Genomic DNA, 25,486 nt, shown 5'->3' with positions numbered 1-25,486 from the left:
ACCAAGGCCTAAGCAGCGCACACTCCAGGGTTTGCAGGAAAAACACTGGGCCCAAATGTGATTAAGTTGTGAAGATTGCTGAGCAACACATTGTGTTGCTTGAGTAGGGGGTGGGGGGCACACGATAACCAGGAGGAGAGGAGAAGCAATGTATCCTGCAAAGAAATGAAGCAGAAAGTATCAATGATCTGCCTTTTAGGGTCGATCTGCTGGTGTAAATCCTCTGCCTTTCAACTGGGATTGCTATGAGTTTTCAGCTGGAATTGGTGGAAGGCCAGAATACAGCCCCAAGGTACTAACACCAAGAAAGAAAGGCATCGGTAATGAGGGGATCTGATCGCAATGCTATTCAGAAAGTCAGCAGCAATGCCAGATCTGGAGAGTAACTCAAGTTGTCACTCAGAGTTTCAGTGCTGGAAAGCAAAGAGGCGCTCAAAGAAAGCTGGATTCCCCAAAGTGAACAAGTTCAACAACACAACCCTGGCCCGGAAAAAAAAAAAAAAAAAAAAAAGAAATGACCTCCAGCTCCCCTGGCTGTATCTCTAAAGTGCAAGCACAGCTGAAGGGAGGCAGCTTTATAGGGCATCTAAAGAAAGAGGATAAGATTCTCATTTGAGCTGCACTGATGTAAAGAAGCTTAAATTCTGCAAGAGTCCCTGCAGTTACTCTGAATTTACACCCAGCAGACAAGAGTACAGAATGAGAGCCCCTCTTCACTGGGAAGCATATTTCTTAGCTGCACAATGAACATCACATTAGATTATCCAAACTGAAATAATTGTAAATACCCAATTTATCTGGACCCATTTGTGCTGTCTGCTTAATTGTTGCACTTCACTCAACAAGGACAATGAAATTAGTTTGGACAGGCTCCCTTTAGAGGCATTACCACTGTGCTATGGCAGCTTGGGTTCAGAGTGCTGATGGAAAAGGTTTAAGGCTTAATAGAATAAAAATTAAAAAAAAAAAACACACAGCAATACAGATAAATTTGGGATCTCCACTGGGACGTGAGACACTGCCTGTGAAGGGTGTCACATCTGTATTTTACTCTTTGTAGTGTATCCATATTTGTAGAGCCTGTACTATAGTTTCCAAAACCCATACAGAACCCACAAACACATGCATGTTCTCAGGATTCCCTCAGCAGCAGTCTGACACATTGCGCCCAGCTTCCTTCCATTGCGTCTTAGTCTCCTCCCTCCCAGGTGAAAATGTGTGCAACACCAAGCAATGTGGAGGCCTGGTGGCAGAAAAAACAGCAAGTTGGGAGTAGCAGGCTGCTACCACTGAAACAGCTAGTCTGCAAGGCTCGTCCCCACCTGCACATATCCCACCTCCCTTCCCCTGTGCATGGATGAAAAAATCAATCCCTAGTCACTCCGCAGTTTCTCTAAGGAAGAACAAACAAGAACATCGTATGAACAACCCTCTCCTGGCTGCCTTGTTTCTCTTGGGCAATGCGAATATACACTGAAAAGCTCACCTACTCTAAGCCTCATAATTTGAAGAAATATCAAATTTACAATAAGCCAATCCTGCTATGGATATATGTGTAGCGTCACAAAACATGAAAAGGATCCGTAACCTAAATATCTCACTTTGTCTGGAAAAAAATGCATGATCTCGCAGGCAGTAGTTGGGAAGCACGGTGTTCCTCCTCAGCAGCTGTAATCTCAACTCATTTCACCAGGCAGGCATTACGTGAACACAGGGTAATGTTTCCAGTAAATCTACGAAGGAGATAAGTGATGGCAAGGACACATGTGCAGAGTGAGATGGGACAGAGGAGAAAAGAAGGAGAAAATGCTGCTCGGCCAGACAAGAGGCACTAAAGTGACTTTATTGAGAAAGGACATCACAAAGTAATGCAAAAGACAGAAGTAACATCTCGAATGTTTACCAAGGAAGATCTTGACAGGAAGTCAGCCATAAATAACAAGACTCAGAAAATCTGATTCCAGTTTTACCACCCTGGAAACAAAATGCTATTCCGTTGATTAAAGCTATAAATGAAATCAGAAACTCATGCCAGCCTGTCTTATAAGTTACATATTTACCATGCAAAGTCACTATAGTAGCACAGAAATGACTGAGCCATTCACAGAACAAGAGAAAAATAAATTCACTCCATCTGTTTGAAGGAGCAACCTGAGCTTAAAATGGATTAGTTATAGCTGGACAAGACTTGCTCTGCCAAAACCTACCTACAAAGCCAGTGATCAAAACGGTAATTTTTTTTTTTTTCAACATGTCAAAGAAAATATGCAGTAGGAAGTAGCACAGGCTTTGAGAATTTCAGTTTACCATGCCTAAGGGGAAAGGAAGGGAATAACTGCATTCTAGCACCATCGGATTCATATGGTGCTGAAAATGCATACATATCAAGGTCAAAATACGGTACAGAGCTCAAAGAAATTTGAAGGCATATGTTTTTAAAAGGAATTGTATGTTAAAAATACATTAAAAAAAAAAGAGACGAAATGGTGGGAAAGGGAGGGGAGAAAAAGTATGGGAAACAAGATATAAGAAGTTCCCATTAAAGAGAAAAATGGGAAATGCACATTTCTTCTTTGAAAAATAGGTTAAGCTTAATTTTGTCCTTGTACTTACAGAAACTAATCAGAGAGATTTGACATTGCTGGGAACCTGCCAAGTGCAGCAGCTCGTACATGCAGTGCCCCTGTAAGTCTCTCACTGCTGCTACTCAACAGAGCAAAGTCACTTCAGATATCTACTTGCCTGAACTGATAGTGCAATCTCATGGTCAGTCATTCCCCACCACTTTCTCCCTGCCAAAGTAAAAGCGCAGCAGAAGTGAAGCACAGAAGCTAAATGGGTTGCACCATGTCAAGTCCTATCAAAAGTTATTCCTAAGTGGAGAGATGGGACAGGTTTTGCCACTCCCAAAAGCATTCCAGCTCAGCTAGTTCTTTAAAAGGTGTTCTGAACTTTAAGTACAGCTTTAAGCTTAATGCACAAATCATGCCCTTAGACTATTTAATACAGTATACACATTTCTTTTTAAGAGATCTGCAGCCAGTAGCTGGATTTCACATGGTAAGGCTTGCAGTCTGTCTACACTGCAACTGAAAGTCTGTTTTCAACATGCATAGATGTTCCTAATCTACAAAGCATAAGTACCACTAAAAGAAATAATGTTTCAGGCAAAATTCAAGTCCTTATTGTATAATGATCCCTCAGGGATAACAGTCATGGAATGTAGTTGCTCCATAGCTTCAAGTCTGTGGTTTTGTGTTTTCATTGCTCTTATATACGCTATTTAAATTAAACTAGACCAAGATACACCTCTATGGCTTTCAATGATAATAATTTTGGTGGTGGACATACACACTTGATTCATCATTCTTGTGTTTGGTTTTCAACATTTGTACTTAAAAAAAAAACCCAACCAAACAACTTTTGTCTCATTGTCTGCAGGATTTAAAGACATGTACACACTGCATGAAGAAACACAGGGCAGGCAGCTTACACCAATGTAAGCTATGAGTAGTACAGCTGCCACTGGTAAACCTACAGTATAAGTGGGCATATTGCCACAGGCAGAAGTCCAAATCACATAATTATACAGCATCATCATCTAAGCACTTTATTGAAAGCTTACATTGGCCTTGCATTACAGACCACAATCAGCACATGCTTCTCCATTACTATACAGTGCAAATACGGGAAATGAGCATTTATGGAAAGGTTAGCCTATGAACAATGACCCTTGAACTAGGTAATGCCATACAATATCATCCATATGACTGAACAGATAAAAAGTAAATTGACTGTGAATAGGTGCCTGTTCTTCTCTTCCTCTATCTCCCTGTGACTGAGAACGTGGGATGAGAAGTGGAGGTTTACTGGTTGCAAGTTATTCCTGGGCTTATCCCATCTTCACTTGAATCTGTAGGGTGATGCAACTGGAAACCTGTGTTTAGGGTTTGTTAGTATCTAATGGTTAACACTGTCGAAGCACCAAGACACCAACCATCTTTAATTCCTATAGTTTGGAGCTGGAACCTCTCTCTAGCAAAAAGCCTGTGGGAGCTACTGAATGGCCCAGCAGGTGTCAGGGATGCTCAGCATATTGTGAGATCAGATATTCGGATGCAAAGATTCTTGGTAGAAATATATTTCCTCATTTAGAGCTATGGTACTGTTCACGATGACATCATTTCAGCAGTGACAAATATAGCTGAGTCTGCTCTTTCCTACGCCATATAAATCCCTTGACCTCAATCAAATCGCTGCTGATTTACACTTGTGTAAATGAAGTCAGAATCAAACCCATGGCATTCACAAATGTAGGCCAGAGTAAGCATTACTCACAGACAAGAGACAACCCTTCAGAGGAAGGAAAAAAAGATCATTTTCATGCAAATATCCTTAATAATAAGGAACAAGAGATAGAAATAAGAGTATGAATGAAATGTAATCAAGAACTGCTCCGAGATCAGATTTGCTTCTAACTTTATGATGCTGCATCAGCTGCTCTTAAAGTAGCTTAAGCCCAAAATTTGACCTACCTGAAACTTGTTATATATAATTTTTCATCAGAGATCTGTGAAGTAACTCAATCCCTAGGCTTGGTTGTGAAGGTAGCTGAAGGTGCTCAGCTACTTGCAGGATGTGAAAAGGTGTGATTGCTGTATTCTATGAAAATGGAAACTTCTGTTTTTTTCTTCTGAGATCCAGGTTTGGCCTCAAATTGTTACACATTATCTATTTATTTATGCATAAACAGTGGCATTATGGCTTGGAGAATAGGGGCCCTTTGATGGGAGGTAAGCTTGACTAGCCTATGGGAGTTTACTGCTATGCATATAAATGAGGCCATACATACAAATATGCAGAACAGACAAGTGAAAATATACAGCATCTCTTTAAAATGAAATACTTTGATTGCTCCAATCACAAGAAGTTGTAAAACTACCCTGAAGAATTAACAGCCTCAGTACATGCTAACTACATCCATCATAAATTCGTCTTTAGTTTCTGTTATCATATCACTGCCTCTTGGGACCCCCAGTCCTGTCATCATTTGCCCTTTATAATTTATTCAGCTTGTACTTGCCTGAATCCTTTCTACTTATCATTCATCTTTACAGTTGTACATAAAATTAGATTGATCCTCCTATGGCAGACACGTCAGAGAGAAAAGTTGTCACTGAATAACACATAAAGCAAATGAAGGTCCAGCAAAAGCTTTTGTTGAATAACTTGAAAATCATCCTTTGAGAGCTGAAAGGTGTCAAATTAGAAAGACAAGACAATGCTACCTTTATAATTATTTTTGGACACCATTTTTCAGTTGCCACCAAATCTCAAACACAACTGAGAAGCCTTTTTCCCATTTTGCATATCAAACTAAGCTTGGTTAGCCACCAAATATGTGATGAATACACCACTCTCAGCTGAGATAACAGCATCCATCCAACACTGGTTCTATTAGAATGCTCACACTGTATCCTTTTCCTCTAAACCTCTTTGGACCGGGTGGCAGAGAGAGAGTTTACTTTGTATTCTAGAGGCTGCTGTATAAGGATACAGAAGCCAATCTTTAACTAGTGAAATGGAACTTTAATGTTTACCAAGCAGATAGGACCCAGGTGTTTCATCTCATCTGGTGAACAGAACAGCACTGTCAAACTACAGGGGTTTTTAGGAAATGGAAAGTGCATATGGTTTCCTCTCCTTCTCTTGTCCCCTCCTTTCCCTAGATCCAAAAGCAAGATCCAAAAGCAAGAGCCAAAAGCCTTTTTACTGGTCAGTCAGAATGAGGAAACAAGGGGGAAAAAAAAAAAAATTAACCATGATATTGACACCCCAAGAATTTAAAGCACTGGAGAATTTCTACAGGACTGGTTTTTTTTTGTAGGTCTCTTACCTCAAATCTGTTTTTATTCCTTTTCATCTTCATTTTTAACTTCAGAAAACAGACATGTTTCTCCCAAGGGAACAATTAAATGTGTTTTCTTTCAAAATCTAAAGGGCATGGTGAGCGGGCTGTGTGTTCAGCAGGCTACTTTAATCAATGGAACCCATCCAGTCTGCCACTGCTGACCAAATTGCAATTTACATTGGTAGAGAAAACTTTTGAAATGGGAAGACGTGGGAATATAACACCATTTTTGGCATAATACAGTGTGCAGGGTGATATGTAGTTTAACGGTTCTCTAACAAGCTTTTGCAAAAAGTTTTGAAATATTAAGAAAAGGCAATAAGACTCTACAATTACAGCAAGGTCTGCTTGAACAGTGAAATCTATGCTACATGCACAGGAATTCTGAAGTCCACATGACACTTATGTCTCATTTAAGCTTTATTACAAGGATTCAAGAGGGGTTAGATACTACAAGACATCCCTCCCCTCCCCCATCTCATATACCTAAGAATTTGAGCCAGATAAGAGTAATAACATGGAAAAACTTTTTTTTTTTTTTTTTTTTTTTTTTTTAGAATAAGCATATCTTTAGTTTAATTAGAGGAGGAGGAATTTAAAAAAAAAACAAACTAGTGAGTTAATGTGAGTTGTATGAGCTCACCTGTCTTCTGATGTTAAAGATGCATATTTTTGCATATGAAGAATAAAGTAGAATGCATTTTTTTTTCTAGATGACAGAAGAGACAAAGGATATCAGAACAGTTAGGAAGAAAACTAATATGTTATGGACTGAGAAATTTAGCATACCAGTAGTATCACTCTCCCTTTCAAGAGGAATAGATACATTAAGAAAATTCAGTGTATTTCCCAATCTGAATAAGCCCCAAAGATTGCTGAGGTTAACAGTTTCTTAGCTACTTAATTTCATAGTTATTCTTTACAAGTGTTACAGGGAGGTTTTAACGTTATGCAAAGAAGCAGTGCCTCCAACCAAGTATACATGGACTATTCACTCTCATTGCCTGAGAGAGCCACAAAGAACAAGAGGGAAAAAATGCTGCTGTGCTTATCATACATGAGCTCAGTTTATTTGTGCTATAAATAAAAGTAGATCTTGATAGCGTAATTACATTTCTCAGCATTATCCTCTGCCATTCGCTCCAGAAAGAAAAAAAAAAAAAAAAAGAAAGGGGATAAAAAGTTGGCTTCACTATAATTTGTAATCAAAATGACTACACTTAAAACATAATTTTATTTCCCTGATTTCATTTCCTGTGGAGCTTTGTGGGGCAAATAGATGATATTATACCAAATCTGCAGGCACATAATTCTCACATCCCCTGCACTTTCATTGTCTAGATCACTTTCCCTCCCTCCTCATGCTTTCCCCAAGACTATGGGCTATGGTTTTGATATTGCATTTTATCATTGGGAGATATATCAGCATCAGAAAACCTAAGGGTGAATAAACTTTTAGTTTCTCTATTTTCTCTCTCTTCTATTCCCCTAAATTACTCTTTCTTGCTTAATTTGTTTTTTATAATGTTGGGGTGGGGGGGGAGAAGTGGTTTCCCACTATGAAGGATTAGCGCAGATTATGGTGAACAGTGTTAATTATAGGTGGAGAAAGAGAATACTGCATCTCTCCAATCTGTTCTTGATTTCCCCCGTGTCTGTCTGGCTGGTAATAAGCCTCCTTTAATCTGGCAGTCCCGTCGGTGAAATCAGCACCACGGACAGCAATATTGATTGCTTCTGAGAAACCATCACAGCTGCTCTACCAAATTACCTTTGATATGTGACCTTTAATGTAATTACTGCAACATCAAAGCATTTCTATAAATTATTAAAGAACTAATATACTTCATCATCCAGCTACTCTATTATATGTAAAATAAACAATCACAAGTAAACGCTAGAATTTGAATTGTCCGACGCTTGCAAAGTGCTCTTTACACATACTTACTCTGCTAAGTTAACCTTCCATTTTAGGCAAGACAATTTCAAACTGTCCAAAAGAGTCTAATTCATTTAGATGAAGAACTAATAATTTTATGTTTTACATTACACTCTAGTTGCTTCCAAACATCTCTCATGATTCCTTCCCACCCAAAAACAAAGTGCCATAAGGACTTTATTAAGCAACACATAACTGCTTGGAAGTATTTTGATTATTCGACAAGATGACTTTATGTCCCACATATAACATAGAAATACATGAAACATATTTCTGTCATCTTACAAAGCATATCCAGAAAGTAATTACTGTAAAACACGTGCATGTAGCCACTCCACTAAAGCCAAAGTGATACATAGCTAAGAGGCAAGGCGTCTGAATATGGACACAAACTCCTCATCCCTCACCATTTCCATACATTAGCATTCATGTGCATATTATTAAAAATGACTCAATTTTGTCTTTTATAATACAAAGAACACAAACAGCAATACTGCAAGAACAGGAATATACACAGTTTACTGGGGGATGGGAAAGAAGTGTCTTGATTCAACAGCTCACTGTAGTACTATTTTATTTTTTCCTATACTGGATTTATTAATTATTTTTTTTTCATATCTCCTCAGTAGTGCTGTTTATGTCACAGACAGTAGAGGGTCAAAAGAAGGTGTTATATGTGTGTCATTTGTGAACTCATGTGAATGAGGACTTAGACCCCTGACCTTAGGAGTGTTTTTTTATTTTATGATGATGAACTATGCTTGATATTGTTGGTGCATTGGTTATCAAGAACAGTCAGGTAAGTCATAAATAATTCTCTGCTACTCACATAGGAACCATAAAACAGTATTCAGGCATGATAGTTTATCAAGAGATAAGGCTGGTTTCCTTAAATAAACTACAGTGACATCATTCAGAAGATGAGTTCAGAAACTTGGCAGCAAGCTGTATGCAGAGGGTTTGCTGGTGGAAAGTAAACATTTATCCTGAGACAAACAGAACTGGAAATGAAAGGGATGGGAGAAGTCAGTGCTCAGAACTCTCAAAAACCTGGTTGCTATTTTAGACAGAGGATTCACCGTTCCCAAGTCGATCAGATCCTGATGTGTCACCTCAAAGTGTGAAAGAGAACAAAAAAGCCTTCTGAAGTCAGCATGGTCAGTATGGACTATATGTGATAGAAATGATGTAAACCAAGGAAGAAATGTTTTGCCTGTAGTCTAGAATCAGTCAGTATAACCTCTGAAGGAAGTCTTGATCCTAATGTAAAAGCTTGTTGAATTTTGCCTCTCTCCAAGAGAACAGTTTTGACTTCAAGTGTTTTGTGATTTGAAATCTCTAAAATAAGATTCAAAACTGAGGACATATAAAGATTAAAAAAAAATGAAAACCTAAATCATCACTTCCCCTCCCTAACTCTGAGCCCTCAATCTCACTGACCCACTGTCTTCTTGAAGATATTCCCATCGTACAATTTCAGGATGAGATTTTAACCTCATAGAGAAGATATGAGCTCCATATGTGAGTGAGTGGTCTGGCTCTTAATGAAGTAAGCAAATTGTCCTAGTGAAAACAATTGGAATTCCAGTTAATATTTTTTATATACTCAACACCCTAAACCTTATTCATCACAAGTATATCTCTAGTTTTGATAAATATGTGTTTGATTTCAAGCATATTTCAGAAACTTTGGAGTAAAATTTTACCTGAAACAGCCCTATTCAAAATATTTTTATTTTTTATACATCCAGTTCTACCATTCAGAAGACATAAAAGTAAAAAGAAAACATCACCTGTTAGGAGAAAACAGAGGGGGAAAAAAAAAAAGAAGAAAAACCTAGATCCCCACAAGACTCAAGTTACTTTCAATCTGCAGCTAAAAAATTTATAGAAAAAAATAATTCAGAGGGAGTTGTCAGCTGACAGAAATGTATTTTTAGGAAATGAAGTGTGTATATATTTACATAAGGTACGGCCTTTAAAGCAAAGATAGATGTAGATGAGCAAGTGCGTGGGCACCTCCATGCTGGCAAGGTGGCATGGAAATAGGTAAATAGACCCAGAATGATGGAAACAAGCAGAGCAGAATCAACAACTTCTTCAGCAACATAGAGCAGCTGATGTCTCTTGGTTTTTGCGGAAAGGTATGTTATGGGTACACAGGACTCAGTCATTTAACACCAACTAATAAAGGCAAATTTTTGGATTAATTTCCTCTCAGTTTAGATGCAACCTGGAACCTTTAGGATTCCACTCTTAACTACCTGGTCACTGACTTTTGTGTTGTTGTGAAACCAGCCCTATTCTAGACATAGGAGCACTGCACTCAGCTGTTTCCAAACCATGTACCCTGTCTGAATATAAATAATATCTCTCTCTCTCTCTCTCTCTCCCTCCTCCTGGTTACTGCTAAACTGGAAACCCAACCCAGCAGGGCAGGTCTTCCCCATAAAATGCTGATTCTATTTTTAGTTCTGCTTGTGTTGTCTGAACCTTAGATCTTGCTCATGTGAATAATTTTCCTCATTATCTAGTATTTGTCTCTCCTCTCTCTCTTTTCTCCTTGTCTCACCGCCTTTCCAATCTGCTACAGCTGCTTGAATACTAAAGTAACTGAGTCAAACCACTTTGTCATCAGGAATAGGTTTTCATTCTGAGATAACCCAGTAATGTGATCCGTTCCTTGATGTCTCGCTGCCACACCTTGCTTCAGAGAAGAAAAATAGTAAGAGATAGCACCTGGTGAGCACTTCTAATGTTTCGTTGTAGTGGTCAGAATCCTAAAGCTGTTCCTCAGCTGTGTAAGGCTGGTAGAGTCCAGCCCATAATCAGTTAATTACTGTTTTCCTGACTCCTGATAAGAACAAAAAGCTTTTGTTTTGTGCATGGAAACCATTTGGGTGGGTTGGCGGTACCATGATTTTATTAGCACAATGCAAATAGTGAATCATCCAAGCAACTGGAGACATTATGCTTCCAAATCCAAGACAGGAACTGCATATGTAACTCACTTTATATTGAAAGAAAAAAAAAAGTTATCAATCTGGACTCACCCCTGGCAGAGTCTTCTGCTCATGCAGTGCGCTCTGGGCCTTTAGAGCAGACTCCCTTTCGCAGTATGTTAGGAAGGCACAGCCTGCAAAAAAAGGCAAAACCTCAATAAAAGCAGTGCTTCTGAGGGGATATGTTTAAAACTGAGGCATAGAGCAAACCATTTTCCCATCATCACCCCATTCCCAGCAAATCAATTGTAAAAATCTCTCCTTAGTAGGTCAGCAGTAAAGAGTCAAGCAATGAAGCTATGATCACTTCCTCTGAGCCCTGATGAAACGTGAGCAACCGTGTGCCTACAGGTGCTTATTTTTGTTTGAGTACATGATTAAGTGTCAGATAGAGAGGGCTGTACAGGATTAGGGATCTCAGAGAACCCACATGGTGGTAAGATGGGGCATGAGATCCCACTCCTGCTCCACTAGCAGCACTGGGAACAAGTGCCTTACTGCCATATCATGCTGAAGGCCTCATACCCTTCTTTTGTACCAAGTACTTCAGGTAAAGGGCATACAAGGACTTGGGACTTCCTACTGCAGAGGACTACGCCTATTGTTTAGCCTGACTTGCATCCACAAGTAGTCTCCCTGTTTGCATCACACCAGAAAGCCACCACCCTGCAGTTGCTGCTGCAAGGGCTCATTGGCTTCCAGCCATGCATACAAAGACAATCACAGCAAAGCCCAAACAATCAATCCAAAACATTCATGTTGCTTTAAAGATCATTAGAACTTCAGAGATGCTCCAATGGATCATTTCTTCGATTCTTCCAAAAAGTTGTCTTTTCAATTACAAAAGCTAAAGCCCTGTCATGGTAGGGCAGAGCAAAAACCCTACTCTGCCTTTTCTCCCTACTTCCATGCTTGCCTTCAGGTAAAACTGGTCAATGTTGCAATGTCTTACACTAGTTGTGTGTGTGTCTGATGTGATCAGATTATTCCTTCTTACTGCAGGATACTGAAAACCTGCCAGTTCCTGCAGCAAAAGAAGTGCTTGTTATGCAGAGGACATTTTCTCTTAAGTTGCTACAGAATTCTGCAACATCGCCAGCTCCTTGAAGTGGAGGTATCACATCTTTCAAGGTTCAGGCATCATGTCCATCAAACTGTGGGCATCTTCCAAGAGCAGCACAAGTACACAGATATGTTCCACAACCTCAAAGAAACAAACATGTCCCATAATATCATCTTGACCCACCCACCTCAGGAATACAAAAATATGCAACAGGTTAGTAAACAGTAGACTATGAACATTTTTTCAGCTCTGATCACCACTGTGATCTTTGTCCATCCAATGTTCACTGTTTTATCCAACAGTGGTTTCTTAGACCACTGAAATATGCATTTGTTATTTTCTTCTTTACAATGTTTTTAACAGATTAGTATGTAGAAGAGATTAGGGAGGGGTTTTTAAACATAAATATATACATATATTTTCTTAAAGATTGTCTTGAGGAAGTCACCCTACTCCTTTCACAATGAAGCTACAAGCTGAATGAATGTTCCAGTTTGGCATGGAAAGAAAACCTGGGTTTGCCCTATTTCTTTCCCTATATTACTTTCTGAAGGGCTTGTTCCTTTGAGTTTATTCAAACCAATCACATTTATTATGTCTCAATAATTGTGACTCAGAAGCAGATGTCGACAATCAAGGAAGGAGACTGAACAACAGCAAAAGTTTGCATACTCTAATTGGAATTATTTGGATTCGTTGCTCTCTAACTTTAAATGGATGAGCTTTCAGTTAGTCTGCATCTAGCAGAGAAGAGGAAGAAACTGTGTCAGAGAGTTTACAGCAAGTATAAGTAATGGAATGCAAAAGATCCTTAAAAGTCACCCATAGCTTGATAATCAAATGGGAAACTATGCTTAAATTTAATTTCAGTACTAAATCACAGGCTGAAAGCCCTCTGTTGACTAGACAAAATAAGAAAGTGTCCCTTTCGTAGCAGACGTGGAGCATCTGATACAGTCTAATTAGGCACATCATACTGCACTGTTATAAAGATAAACTATGCAGTGTAAAGCTCCCATAATGATAGCTATATTTTTCTCCTCTTTGTGATGGCCATGATGACAGTTCAGGGTAACAATGTCCTGCAACTCCTACCATATCATGACTGTAATTCAGACTGAGTATACAGAAGACTACTCCTCTCTGAAGGAGCAAAGTTTCCCTCCAGGATCCACATAAAGTGTGTGTGTGTGGGCAAGTTCTCATCAGGGAAAAACCTCCATTAAATCCTCTCCAGACATGTTTGTGCCAGTGGTAGAAGTACCAAATTCCTAGAGACAGTACTTTGTAGAATGCATTCAAACACCACTGATTTCCCAAACAGGGTGTTAAAGACAGAAAGACTTTGAAATGGAAAAGAATAAATCTAATTCCTCATATAGTCAGATAAAGAAAAAACATGTTTTTCATGGACAAAATATGTTTTGTGGAGGTATTTATTTATTTTTTAAAGTAATTTATTTAGGAAAAATAATAACTCATTTACTTGAAGTAAATCTTGATTGCTTAGAGACAGTAAGAAGTTCCATCTCAGCCATGGCCAGTTGGAATAAAATAGAGCTTAATATTCATAAAAGGCCTCAAGTCAGAACTTGTAAAGGCCAGTTCCTGGGATTTTCTTTTCTTCTTACACGAGATTGCTTTTATCACAAGATGGCTCTATATGGCACAAACCCAGCATCAGCCATCAGCTACAACAGTAGTTTTTAAAAATATTGCTTGAAATAAAACGATACATATATATTATTCCATCCTTCAAGAATTTAGGTATTTCAGCTCCTTGTGCATTAGGATGAAAATCAATAATATTTCTTGCCTCCTCCTCTCCAGAAACATCAAAATACTTGATCTGTCCTGTGTATTGTGATGCTTAATGGAATTATAACAGTAGCGTCTTTTTCAGGTGTTACTTTTCCTAGGCTACCTCTTCCAGTGTGCATCCATGTGACCCCATCAAAGGATTTTTCCTTCCCGGAGAATGTTGCTTAAACAGAGCACTGAACACTCAGGTTTACACTACAGGATACAATACCTTAAGAAAATGAGTCTTGAAATAATGTTATGTGAAACAGCTATCTTGAGTTTTACAGAGAAAAGTCAAACTGGTGAAAAAAGTTCTTTTTTTTTCATTTTGATTTCCCAAATGGAAAACAGTTTCAGGACAATTCCTCACTGAAACTTTTGACTGTGTACAGAATCACTTGTTTCACTGGAAAAAAAAAAACACCACAAAACCAAATATTTTTATAATAAACTCTTAAGTAGCTCAACTTAAGACCTCACTTGCATCAGTTTTTTGGGCAGGATGTGAACCTGACTTCTGGGTGAAAGACTTCATATTCCATTATGAATCTTTTGCACCATCCAGTCACCTGGAGCACCCTATGTCCAACAGTATAATGAATATTTCTGAACACATCTCTTAAGGAAAGATATGGGTGAAAATGACTGAGTGAGTACAGTGCTTCAGAATTATATCTGAATTTTAACAAAAAAATATCTAATTGACTAATTATTGATAACGAAGGATTTGCTCCTAGCTATTCCTAAGTTCAATTCCATTTCTCTCAAATATGCCATGTTTTCCAGATATATGTCAATCAGCTAAAAGATGCTTTGTTTGAATTCTGTCCTTCCAGCTGTTCATTTGTGTCAGTGGACAGCTCTTTGGGCTAACACATAAACATCTGGAAACTCCCAGCTGGCAATTAACTCTCAACCTATTGAACTGCAGTCTCTTGGAAACATGAGGACGTATCAAGTGGTCTCCTGGGAAACAAGGTTGTTAAAGAGAAAGGGGAAACAAAAACAAGAGCTTGAGATGGCAAAAAAAAAGACAAAAAAATAAAAGCTCTGTTTTAATTTTACCTCCAGGGAATTCAGTAACGTAAATAATAATTGCATGGAATATGGACAGATAATGATTGCACTTACGGCAACTTCAACCCCACAGTAAGTTTCCTGAAGATTTTGCACAAGCCTGGGAAGCAAAACAGTCAGAGGACACATTCTGAGCTGCATAATTCTGGAAACAAAGAATTATTTCACCCCACCAGTACTCAGTTCACCCTGGGACAAATGAAAACACAAACTTTTCACTTGACATCTCATCAATTCAGTGAATCAGTTGACTCTCAGTCACTTTAAACCAGATAAGCAGTTCTGACCAGCTAAAAAGCACTGGCCATCTCACTTAAATTTAGCTATTTAAAATTAGTTATCTTAGGGTCTACTATCAATTACAAGACATTCATTTGACCTAGCATACAGGAGAGCAGTAAACCTTTGGAGAGGCCTGTTCTCTACACTGCGGGGTAAGAACCATGCAAAACCATCTCAGGTGCAGGCTTTTAGCTTCAAGGTTGCATGTTCACAGCTTAAGATTCCACCTGCCATCTCTAACCTCCCAGTTACCTCAAGTATATACATTATCTGTATCTTAATTAATCCTTGTTATATATGGAGGGAGATGAAGATGATGCATACTGGAGATCTATTAATAAGTGTAATTAAGGGCTTTTTCCCCCTTTCTTGTTTTATTCTGGCAGACAGCCACAGGTATCCTGGCACAGTTTCTCTTCTTTACCCATTGTTTAGATCATAGAACAAGCACTTAGTGACTTACGACCCCTTCTTTGTGTGATGTGTTTTTGTGACATCTTATGATTTTATTAGAACTATATAACCTCACACAAAGCATGCCTTTAGCTTTTTCACATATCTAAGTCCAGAGGCATTGTCTAAGAGCTAGACTATAAGCATCATCATTTCCAGGTATTTGCTGTCTGTCCGAACAAAGCATTAAAGGCCCAGTCTAAATCTAATGAAAAAATATTTATACACTTCAACAGGCTTTGGAGAAGGGCCCCTTAATCTTTCTGGGCCTATGTTTATTCTTTGGCACTATAAGGGAAAATTTAAAAGTTTGTTAGGTGCTTCAAGCCAAGAGCTAAAGCAGATTCTGAGCTCAGAGGTGTAAATCCAGTCAAGGGGAGAGCTTGCATGTAACTCAGCAGAACTATGCAATTACACCAACATAAAATTAGGTTCACGGTTTGACCCATAATCTACTGCCTCTCTTGGAAGAATCTTTGGCTCAGACACTGACTTCAGCTAAATTGGTGACAATCCAGAACAGTTAGGATAAGCCTAGGTTTCGAGAAGACTGACTCAAGTGGTCTAAGCCGATTTTTGATTCACAAACATTTGTGACTGTAGAGTATGCACTCAACCAGTTCTCACAGCCCAGCTGACAGGTGATAACTTCCAAAATCACAGTCCTTCTGATACCTGTATGTATAACTAAAATCAGAATCATTGCCCAAGAAAAGATAAAACTATCACGAGGCTGTCAGATTTTTCTTGGTTTTTTTTTCTTCAAGTCAATTAGCTTCATGCTTTTAGTAAAAATAATAGCCATTGACTTTAACAGTGAGGTGTCCTAAATCGGCCTTCCTATGTTGTTTTATGTTAGACTCCTGTATAGCGGGTGAATTAGAGAATGAGATACCATTCTGTTAACAGTTATGCAAGAAAGAACAAATAAATCAGTTCACGGTGTCTCATACTGCAGAATCTTTTCCTCTACCACCTTTAATTTACCTAACTTCCCAAAATCCCAAGGCAAAGAAACCAAGGGCTTTACGCTAGCAGCACACTATGGAGTTCAAGAAAGCCAACTACCGTTCAAGCACAGCTCTCCAAGACCTTCATGCTATACATGGAAAACAGAGGAAAGTAATGATATTGCATATGTTAGACCACATGCTAGTGGTCATGCTTCAATTTCAGAACAGCTACAGTCTTGTAGAGGACCTGATTTGAGAACAAAAACTTGTGTTGCTGGGAAACAGGAACTCAAAACTGGTCACAGGTCTGAGCATCTCATTTAGTGATGCTTCAGTCTCTCTGTGCCCTAATTACCTTTAAAACACTTAGACCAAGGTGTGCAAGTTATCTGTGGTGGACCAGAGATCTGTCTCCCATCTTCCAAGCTCTAGGTTTGTGTTTAAGAGAGCTCTTCCTCTGAAAATAAAACAGTTCCTTGCTTCAAGATTCAGAGATTTGTTACACACAGAAAGATTGTAACACTTAAGAAAACTCTTGCCTTAAAATCAACATTGCAGGTTACGTCTCCCAGCTAGGGTTTCAAAGTGAAAAAGAAATCTTTTTTTTTTTTTTGCTTTAACTATCCTGGCTCTATATGTCTGGTTTTGAAACAATTCTCATTTGCTCTGTCTACAGTGGACTGCTCAAGGTTTAATCACTTGAGGGTTTCAGAGACTGAGCTGAATTTTCTTGAGGGGGACACAATCAATAAAGACTTCTGGAACTGGAAATGTTTTATCCAATTTCTTCATCTGTTTCTCTCTCAGTGATTAACTACCTTCTGACAAAAGTTAACATCTTTGCTGGTAAAGAACATTCACTTGGCTAGAACTTTCTTATTCTCCATCTCCCCTGCTGCACAACTACTGAACACTAACTGTTCAGAGAAAAAGATAGGAATAAAAATCTTCCCAGATATCAGCTTCCCTGTCAATTATACTGCAAGGCAGATTAACATCCGAAATGCCCTGCTGTGTGGAATGCTAATTTTCTTTTTCCTCTTATGTTATTTTCCATTAACTATTATGATGCTGTCATTTTCCTACTATAGATAACTTGCTAGGGGTCTGTATGTGAAAGCATACATAAGGCTTGAGACTCTGAGCAACCTGATCTAGTCAAAGATCCTTGCAGGGGACTGGACTAGATGACCTTTGAAGGTCCCTTTCAACCATAATCATTCTATGATTCTATGATTCTATATACACCCATGAACCAACATTTAAAAAAAAAAAAATTAGGAGTCCAAATCTGGAAATGCAGAAGTTAACAATATTTACTTATTATTATCTCACTTAAAATGCACTTACGATATTTCAAAATGAGACATGGATATGCACAATCCAAATCAGTCCTTCCTCAGACTAAGCAGTGCTTAGTCACATTTAGCAGTGTCCAGTCAGAGAGCTGAGAGACTTGAGTAGCTGTTGGTGGATGTCAGCATTTCAACAAAACACAGACAATAGTTTCATCTTTATTTTTGATAACAAGTAGGTTTTTATGAAAACTCCAGTTTTAAAAAGCCAAAATTTCTCATAAGAAGTTTCAATGAAATGTTTCACCAAGAAGTGTTTCTCAGCCCCATGATATCATTTCTGATCAAAGCCTACAGCAAGAGAAACTTGTTCCAGGACAGTCAGTAGTCCAGACTCTAATCTGAATCAGGCAAGCAGGGCCTTGAGCCCAGGGCTTCTACACATCAGAGCAGAGTGCACTGTCACTGACAGACCCCTGAGGGCCCATCTCTATTTTCTCTTAAGTACCTCCACAGCTACCTTGTCTCTAAGAACTGCAGAACTGGAAGGCGTTTGATCTCTCAAACTTTTTTTTCCCTAGGATGAGAGAATAGTCTCTCACTCTGATTCACACAAGGATGAGTTTCTTCTGCGGTCTTTAAAGTTTCTTGCAAATTGTTTTGAACCATCATTTGCTGACTGGCATACTCAAGATAAGAATGAACCACTCATTTGACATAGCATATACCAGGTCCTATTTTCCCACAACTGCCCACACTTTAGCTTTAAACTTTATCCTGAAACTTCTGAGATTCTTTTGATCATCTGAGCTCAACTCAACCCAAGATTCACTGCTCAAGTTTCTGAAAGTGTTGCCATCTGGAACATGTTACTTCCCAGAATAGGTGTCTAATTTCCATATACAGAGCAAAGGATTGATGAAGAGACTCCACATTAGAGAAATAAGAATGTAGATTACTGGTTAAGATAGTTTTCTACCAAAGAGATTGCTGGTGTGCCTAATAGGGCCTGCAAAGATTTGATGCTTTGAATTACAGTAGGAAGCTTAGTTTTAAACAGACCAGTCTTACTTCAGCTTCTTATTTGTTGCCTAATAATTGTGGATTCCATGTTGTAAGGAGAGATGCACGCCCTCAGGCCCTAACCATCAAACAATTAGGGCATGCTTTTGATTTTAAAGTATAAAAAGCTGACTTTAAAGTGAAACTCATGATTCAGTGCTTTTCTGGATCAAGCAACAGTGTCCTCAGTATTTCAGAACTGAGTCACTGCTGAGAAAGTCATGGCCAAAGTCTAGGGATCATTCAAGTGAGGATGAGAATAAGTACGCTCCAGCTTCTATTCAGTAAGGAAACAGAATGTTTAAGTTAAAATCTTGATAATCTCTAAGCTTGGCTAACTTCAATCTACCTATTATGTCAAAGAAAAATCCAGCATATTTGTCTTGTCCATTTTATTTTGCAGCCTCTGAAAAAAAAAAAAAATTGTCATGAAGTCTTAAAGATTTTTTGTTTCCAGTGTGATGATAAACAAAGGAAATATAGAACGTGGGTTTTTTTTTTTTGCCTTGTGATTCACCAGGGAAAGTCAGGAATATAACCAGAAACAATCCTGCTGTTGAAACACTACTGCTTTCATTCAGACAGTTATGCACTAAACCTCCTTAGAGTATGTGCATTAATTAGACTGTACCTGCTGTTCTGGGTCCTGCCTTCTAGTTCTTTCTATTGTTAGCAGCATATGAATAACTCAGTGGATTTTCTAAAACACTTAGCTTCCAGAAACTTTTCCCTTTCTTCTTCATTTTATTTTCATTTTCAGACCCACTTCTTTTGGGGAGACTTCTTCAAGAATTCTCAACTAGTCTCCAGATGTTATGCTACTGTTAAACAACATTAACTTTCAATGCTTTGAATCTCAGGAAAATAAACATAAACAAAACCATCTTTAAACAAATTAGTCTGTTCTGCTGCATAGAAGTTTTTCCAAGTCTTGCCTTTCTGCATCCACATAGGATAAAAGGGCTGGAGCACCTCTCTTATGAGGACAGGCTGAGAGAGTTGGGGCTGTTCAGCCTGAAGAAGAGGAGGCTCCGGGGAGACCTGATAGCGGTCTTCCAGTACCTCAAGGGGGCCTACAAGAAAGATGGGGAGAGGCTGTTTAGTAGGGCCTGTTGCAATAGGACGAGAGGTAATGGTTTTAAAATAGAGGCGGGTAGATTTAGATTGGAAATTAGGAAAAAATTTTTTACAATGCGATTTATAGAACCCTGGAACAGGTTGCCCAGAGAGGTGGTGGATGCCCCATCCCTGGAAACGTTCAAGGCCAGGCTGGATGAGGCTCTGAGCAACCTGATCTAGTCAGGGATGTCCCTGCTCCTTGCAGGGGGGTTGGACTAGATGACCTTTGAAGGTCCCTTCCAACCCTAACCATTCTATGATTCTATGATTCTATGATTCTATGATTGTTTCAGGTATTTTGGGTTTTTTTTCTTTTTTTTTTTTTCTCTGTGAGAAAATAACATCAACTCTGTGTGCAAGAAATGTACTTAAAAACTTAAAAAAAATTCACCCTTAAAAAAAATGCCAGGGCCATGCAATGAACGTCTTGTTGATAGAACCATCAAATTATGAGTTATTTATGCTTCTGTCTCAGGAACATGTAAGTATCTTGTTCTAAATACAAACTAGTATGTGCTCCAAACAGCCTCATATTCTTTCTTCTCTGAGACAGAATACATGTGTCAATACAGACTTCTGACATTTACAGCTCAAGGTTGAAAGCAAAAGAAATTGAAACAACTGCAGGAAAGAGTTATTATTAGACAACTTCTAGCCCATTCAGAAGCAGACTATTGCAATTGTCTCTCTAGAGTTATTGTTCTTGCTAAGTCTGTCAGCTTACAGTTTCCCAATTCAAGAAGTTCAGATTCAGAGTGGAACCTTTAAGACATCTCTCAAAATCAAACTCAGTACCTTTCTTTTACTTATGATCAAGTTTTTCTCCTCACCTTGTATGCAAGAACTGCAAATGGGACAACATTAGAGCCTCTTTGTTAAGATCCACAGGGTTTTGTTACATTTAAATTCAGTGTATCTGAAGCCACCTTAGGACCTTTTCATTATGAATCAAATCTAAATTCACAAATGATGTATTTCCTGATTCCAGCTGATACAGAAATGAAAATCTTTAAGCTACAGCTGTTCCTACAAGATTATCATCCTGAGACTGAAGTCTCCAGAAACTTGTAAGAGTCACAATATGAGCCAGAGAAAACTCCACAATACCAGCTGGCTTCATGAGATTTCTGGAGACAAATTTCAGCTGTCAGAACAATAAACATCGAGGCTCCCATAACCAGATGCTGTTTTCCATATGTTTTGACTTTGAATACTTTCTTTTATCCTCTAAGTGATGCTAGGAGCAAACAAGTATTGTCTCTTATCTCCTGTTTCTTTCTCCTTACCATTCTTTCTCAATTTGACTTGTTCATTAACTACAGGCAGTGGAATAGCATGAAGTAGGATCAAGTTCACCTGCAAGCAGCCAGAGATGAAGCAATCTTCTTAATCAAAAAAGCTCTATTGACTTAGGTCAGAGAACCACAAGACACATACTTTGTATTTGTGCATGAGAGAGAAAGCAAAGTGAAACGAGATGCCCTGGGAGTACAGCAGAAGAAAGATGGCAAAGGCTTCTCAAAGGCCCTGTCTCTTATAGCACAAAGGAAGAGAGGTAGATCCCAAGAACAAGGGCATCCACTGCTTCTCTGGCAAAAAGCTCTAAGTTGAGCCACCGTTGCATCATACAAGCTTGCTTTAAGAGCCTGGCTCAAATACAAATTATTTAGGAACAAGGCAAGGCATGCAAAGGCTGGAAAATTTAACCGCCTGTCCAAATCCACTCAAATAGTTTGTAGTAAAAGGCCAGCCTTGAACCAAAACCTCCCAAGATTCTACCTAGAGCTATGAATATCAGTCTGCTTTTCTTAAATATGGACAAATTCCTGCATAGACTCCCAAATACATTATATGTCCAAAGTAAATTCTCTCGAAAAAGTAAATTGGAAACACTGTTGTCCCTTGCATCCAGGTGGACTTTCCCATCCACTATTGTGAGACTGATTTCTTGGTAAGAAGTTAAAAATAAACAATGTGAATTTAAGTCTAAAACTTCCAATTTTTACAAGAGGTATAAGGATGTAATCTTTGAACTGAAAAAGAAACAGTGAAATTAATTACAAGATCTCTGTAATTTACAAAGCTTCAGTGCACTGGGTTTAAAAGGGCTCTTGTCAATGTGAAGTGAAGGAAGTACAATTTCCTGATGAAGAGAGAACACAAAGTAAAGTGTGTAATAATTACTACTGGAGAGAAATTCTGATCATTTTTTTTTATTGATCAACTTAAAAATTAGTGAACAGTTAGTATATAGTAGATTGTTTCAGTTAAGCATTTGATACAGCTTCTAGCAGAAGTTTCTGCTTTGAGGATTGTATTCCTATTGGATTGGATGAACAGTGTAGCCCCGAAAGCACTGAGGACTGGCAGGAAGAATGTGCATGATAAATATCACTGGGATCAGGATGAAAGAGCTATCTAGCAAACCAGATCTGTTCTTAAATTTGAACATTGCAGCAATAAAATTACACACATGAAAAGGAATGAAGAATAAATTGCAACAGATCCAAGAGGGTGCTGAGCCCCTTAATAACATGCCTAGTTACCTGAATCCCTGCTGGGGAGGATTAGCCGTGCTTAGCACCTTGCATGATTCAGCCCTTGAAATACATATAGAGAATAGCCACAGAGGCAAATGTTTGAATGATCAACAGGACATATGAGATTGAAAGGCAGTAATGTCAAAAGACACTTTCAGATGATAGAGGACAATATCACATACAATAATGTGTATATCACTTCCAGATCAAAGACACCTCCTTCCTTTGGTGTTAATAGAAAATCCACATCTAAAATGATCCTGACAGTTACGATCACCTGCAAGAGTTCTGAAACACATGGAAGGAAAAAAAAGGAAAAGGAAAGATGGAATTTAGAGATAAGCAACAGAAATTCTTAACGGACTAGGAGGACTGAATTATAAGGGAAGATTAAGAGAACTAAATATGTATAACTTGGGTAAATGATGACTCAGGGGGATAGATGATAACCAGCTACAAGCCTTGAAGGTGTAAACACAAAGTTATGGAGAAAGGTTGTTCAGGGTGATACCAGAGAATAATAACCAGGAGTAACAATACAAAATTCAACAACAGAATATTTAGATTGAATATCAGGAACGCTTCTGAACTGTTTGGAATAACAGTTTGCTCCCCTTGCACAGTGCCCAAGGTGGCTTTCACATCTAACCAATCTGCTAATCAAGAATACATGTAATTTCATTTTAATTTAAGTTTATATGCATGAGTGTAGTGCATGACCACATAACCTAAGGTTTTCCAGATTCTACAAGTTCAGGGACAATAGTAAAATCCCTTAAAACACATTTGAGGGTTGTCTATATGTGTGTGTGTGTTTTGGAGGCAGGGGTGTAGAAAAGGCAGTGAGGGAAAAGGTAGAAAGAGGAGTTAAATCAACATGGGGGGTGCCTCTCAGGGCAGACTTTTAACTCAGCGATTTTCCAGCATCTGTCATATCACTGTTGTATATGACAGTTCTGAAAGCTTTTTGTCTCCCTATTCCACTGTGAATCATAAGGAGAGAGAAACACTTGCAACCATAGAACAGAAATATAACCACACATTTTTACTCGATTTAGGACAATTGCAAGTTATAAGATGGAAGTTTATGACCCTACAGAAGGTAAAAGTAAACATTACTAACTATCTCTCCCAGCCATTAGAGTAAATCAGTCGTTCATGGAACTTTTATTGCTCAAGTCACTTGAAACCATAAACAAAAGTTAATATTGATCCAAGAGCAAATGCATTCAAAGGGCCTCCATTTCTCCCCTTTCCCTGATTTCTAACTTTTGCCATTCTATCCAAAAGTTTAACACATTGCCTAACACAAGAGAAAGCCCATTCTTTTAAGAAACCAGTTTCAACAATCTTTCTGGATGAAAACAAATCAGAATATCAAATGACTGGGATAGAAAGTTGTATTAAAGTACAACCCATCCATGGTCAACTGGGCAACTGCCTACAATCTTTAAGGGGTTGGACAGAGCTGAGCAGCCAGCCACCAAAGTTTTCTAAGTGGTGTGGTTTTTTTTTTATTTTATGAAGATCAGTTTCAGGGAAAAAAATGAGAGACAATTATTAAAAAAAAAAAAGTAATTCCACTAAGGTGTTTTTAAAAGTTTAACATGACAACTTTCTTGATATTTATTCCTTCACTGATTTAATACAGATGAGAGAAGCTCTAAAACAAAAATGAACACAAAAGCATGTCTGTACCAACACAGAACCAGCAAACAGTTCCTATTGGGAAAGTATGCATACTGTAGAGTATGAATACTAGTCTCTCAAAAGAGTACTAGTGGAAGCCATTTTGGCCAAGACATTAAAAGACAGCTGAAAGAAACTTTCTAGGATACCTCCTGAACAGTGGCCTACCAAAAGTTTCCCTGTTACTAGTCTGTGAATCACTGGCTAGTGGATGCCTGGAAACACACATTAATGATATGGCTTCACTTTATTATTTTTTCCATCAGGAAAGCTAAAAATAGTGAGCCAGCTGCTGAGCATCTCTGGGAGGCTGAAACCCACTGGAGAATCCCTGCTGATGTCAGAAAGAAGGAGAGTAGAGTTTAATGAGTCTAAAAAAAAAAAACCCAAACAACAAATAGTGTTGTCTTTAAAAGGAATGGATTAGGACATTATATAAGGATGACGGTACTATGTCAGACAAAGCCCATCTTGTGCAATATCCTGTCTCTAACCGTGGCCAGAAGGAGATGCCCCCAGAAGACTAGAAGGAGAAGATGTGCATAATGCCTCCTCTGGGCATTCTTCTCTGTCTCCAGTCTTGTGGCTCAGAGACTTCTGGACCAAATGCCATCTCGGTGTATACAGTAATAACTTGATGAAACCGAATCTCTCATTTTCCTCAGACATTTGTTACATTTTAACATTTCAGTTTTTCCTGTAAACAGATTTAAGGTGGTTTGTTCACTTGTTTTGTGGAGTTTTTTATGATTTATAGGGAATAACTTTTCCAGGAAAACTAGTAGACTCCTGCCTAGCAAGTTTCAGTCTTTAAAACACGCACTATAACAGCCTGCTTCCAGGACCACTTATAATCTGATCTCACTGAGCAGTCCAAAAGGTGAATCAAGAGGTTATAGCTTTAGAAGTGTGACCGACAGGGTTCCCAGCATCTTACCAACCCATTTACAGACAGTCAGGGAACCTTTCAAGACCCAAGTAGATCAGAATATTTGTTAAATATTTCGGTTCCAGTAAATCATCATTGCTCAATACAGAACTAATTTATCACAGGATTTCTTCTCTAGTTCTACCTCAGCTGATAAACCAAATTTTCCATGGTGATACCTTCTGCATGATAATAAGAAAATACCCACAGGAATAATAAATAATATTCCCCCAACCTCAAGAAAAAAAAAAAAAAGATTATACCCCCTGTCCCAAAGCTATAAAATCTCTGTATGGTCCTTACATTTTAAAGAGTGAAAATACAACATTTTCTGAGTTTTTTTTTTTTAATGCAAATCAGAAGTCAGGAA

The 25,486-nt window shown here is 38.4% G+C and overlaps 1 protein-coding gene across 10 annotated transcripts in view; it reads right to left on the bottom strand.

The window, feature by feature from the left end:
- Positions 1–25,486, bottom strand: part of CELF4 (CUGBP Elav-like family member 4) — a 710,880-nt gene that overhangs the window by 607,242 nt on the left and 78,152 nt on the right. For all 10 annotated transcript variants that reach the window (XR_015261394.1, XM_086769886.1, XM_086769887.1 and 7 more), the window contains exon 2: positions 10,904–10,986. Coding sequence is in view for 9 of the 10 variants with exons in the window: in XM_086769886.1 (XP_086626012.1) it covers positions 10,904–10,986 (83 nt within the window). In the remaining variant the exon portion in view is untranslated. The remainder of the gene's footprint in view (positions 1–10,903; positions 10,987–25,486) is intronic.

The sequence above is a fragment of the Chlamydotis macqueenii genome, chromosome Z (genome assembly GCF_036417535.1).
Source record: "Chlamydotis macqueenii isolate bChlMac1 chromosome Z, bChlMac1.mat, whole genome shotgun sequence".
NCBI classification, from domain to species: domain Eukaryota; kingdom Metazoa; phylum Chordata; class Aves; order Otidiformes; family Otididae; genus Chlamydotis; species Chlamydotis macqueenii.
The sequence above is the reverse complement of the archived record's forward strand: the minus strand, read 5'-3'. Positions and strand labels throughout refer to the sequence as shown.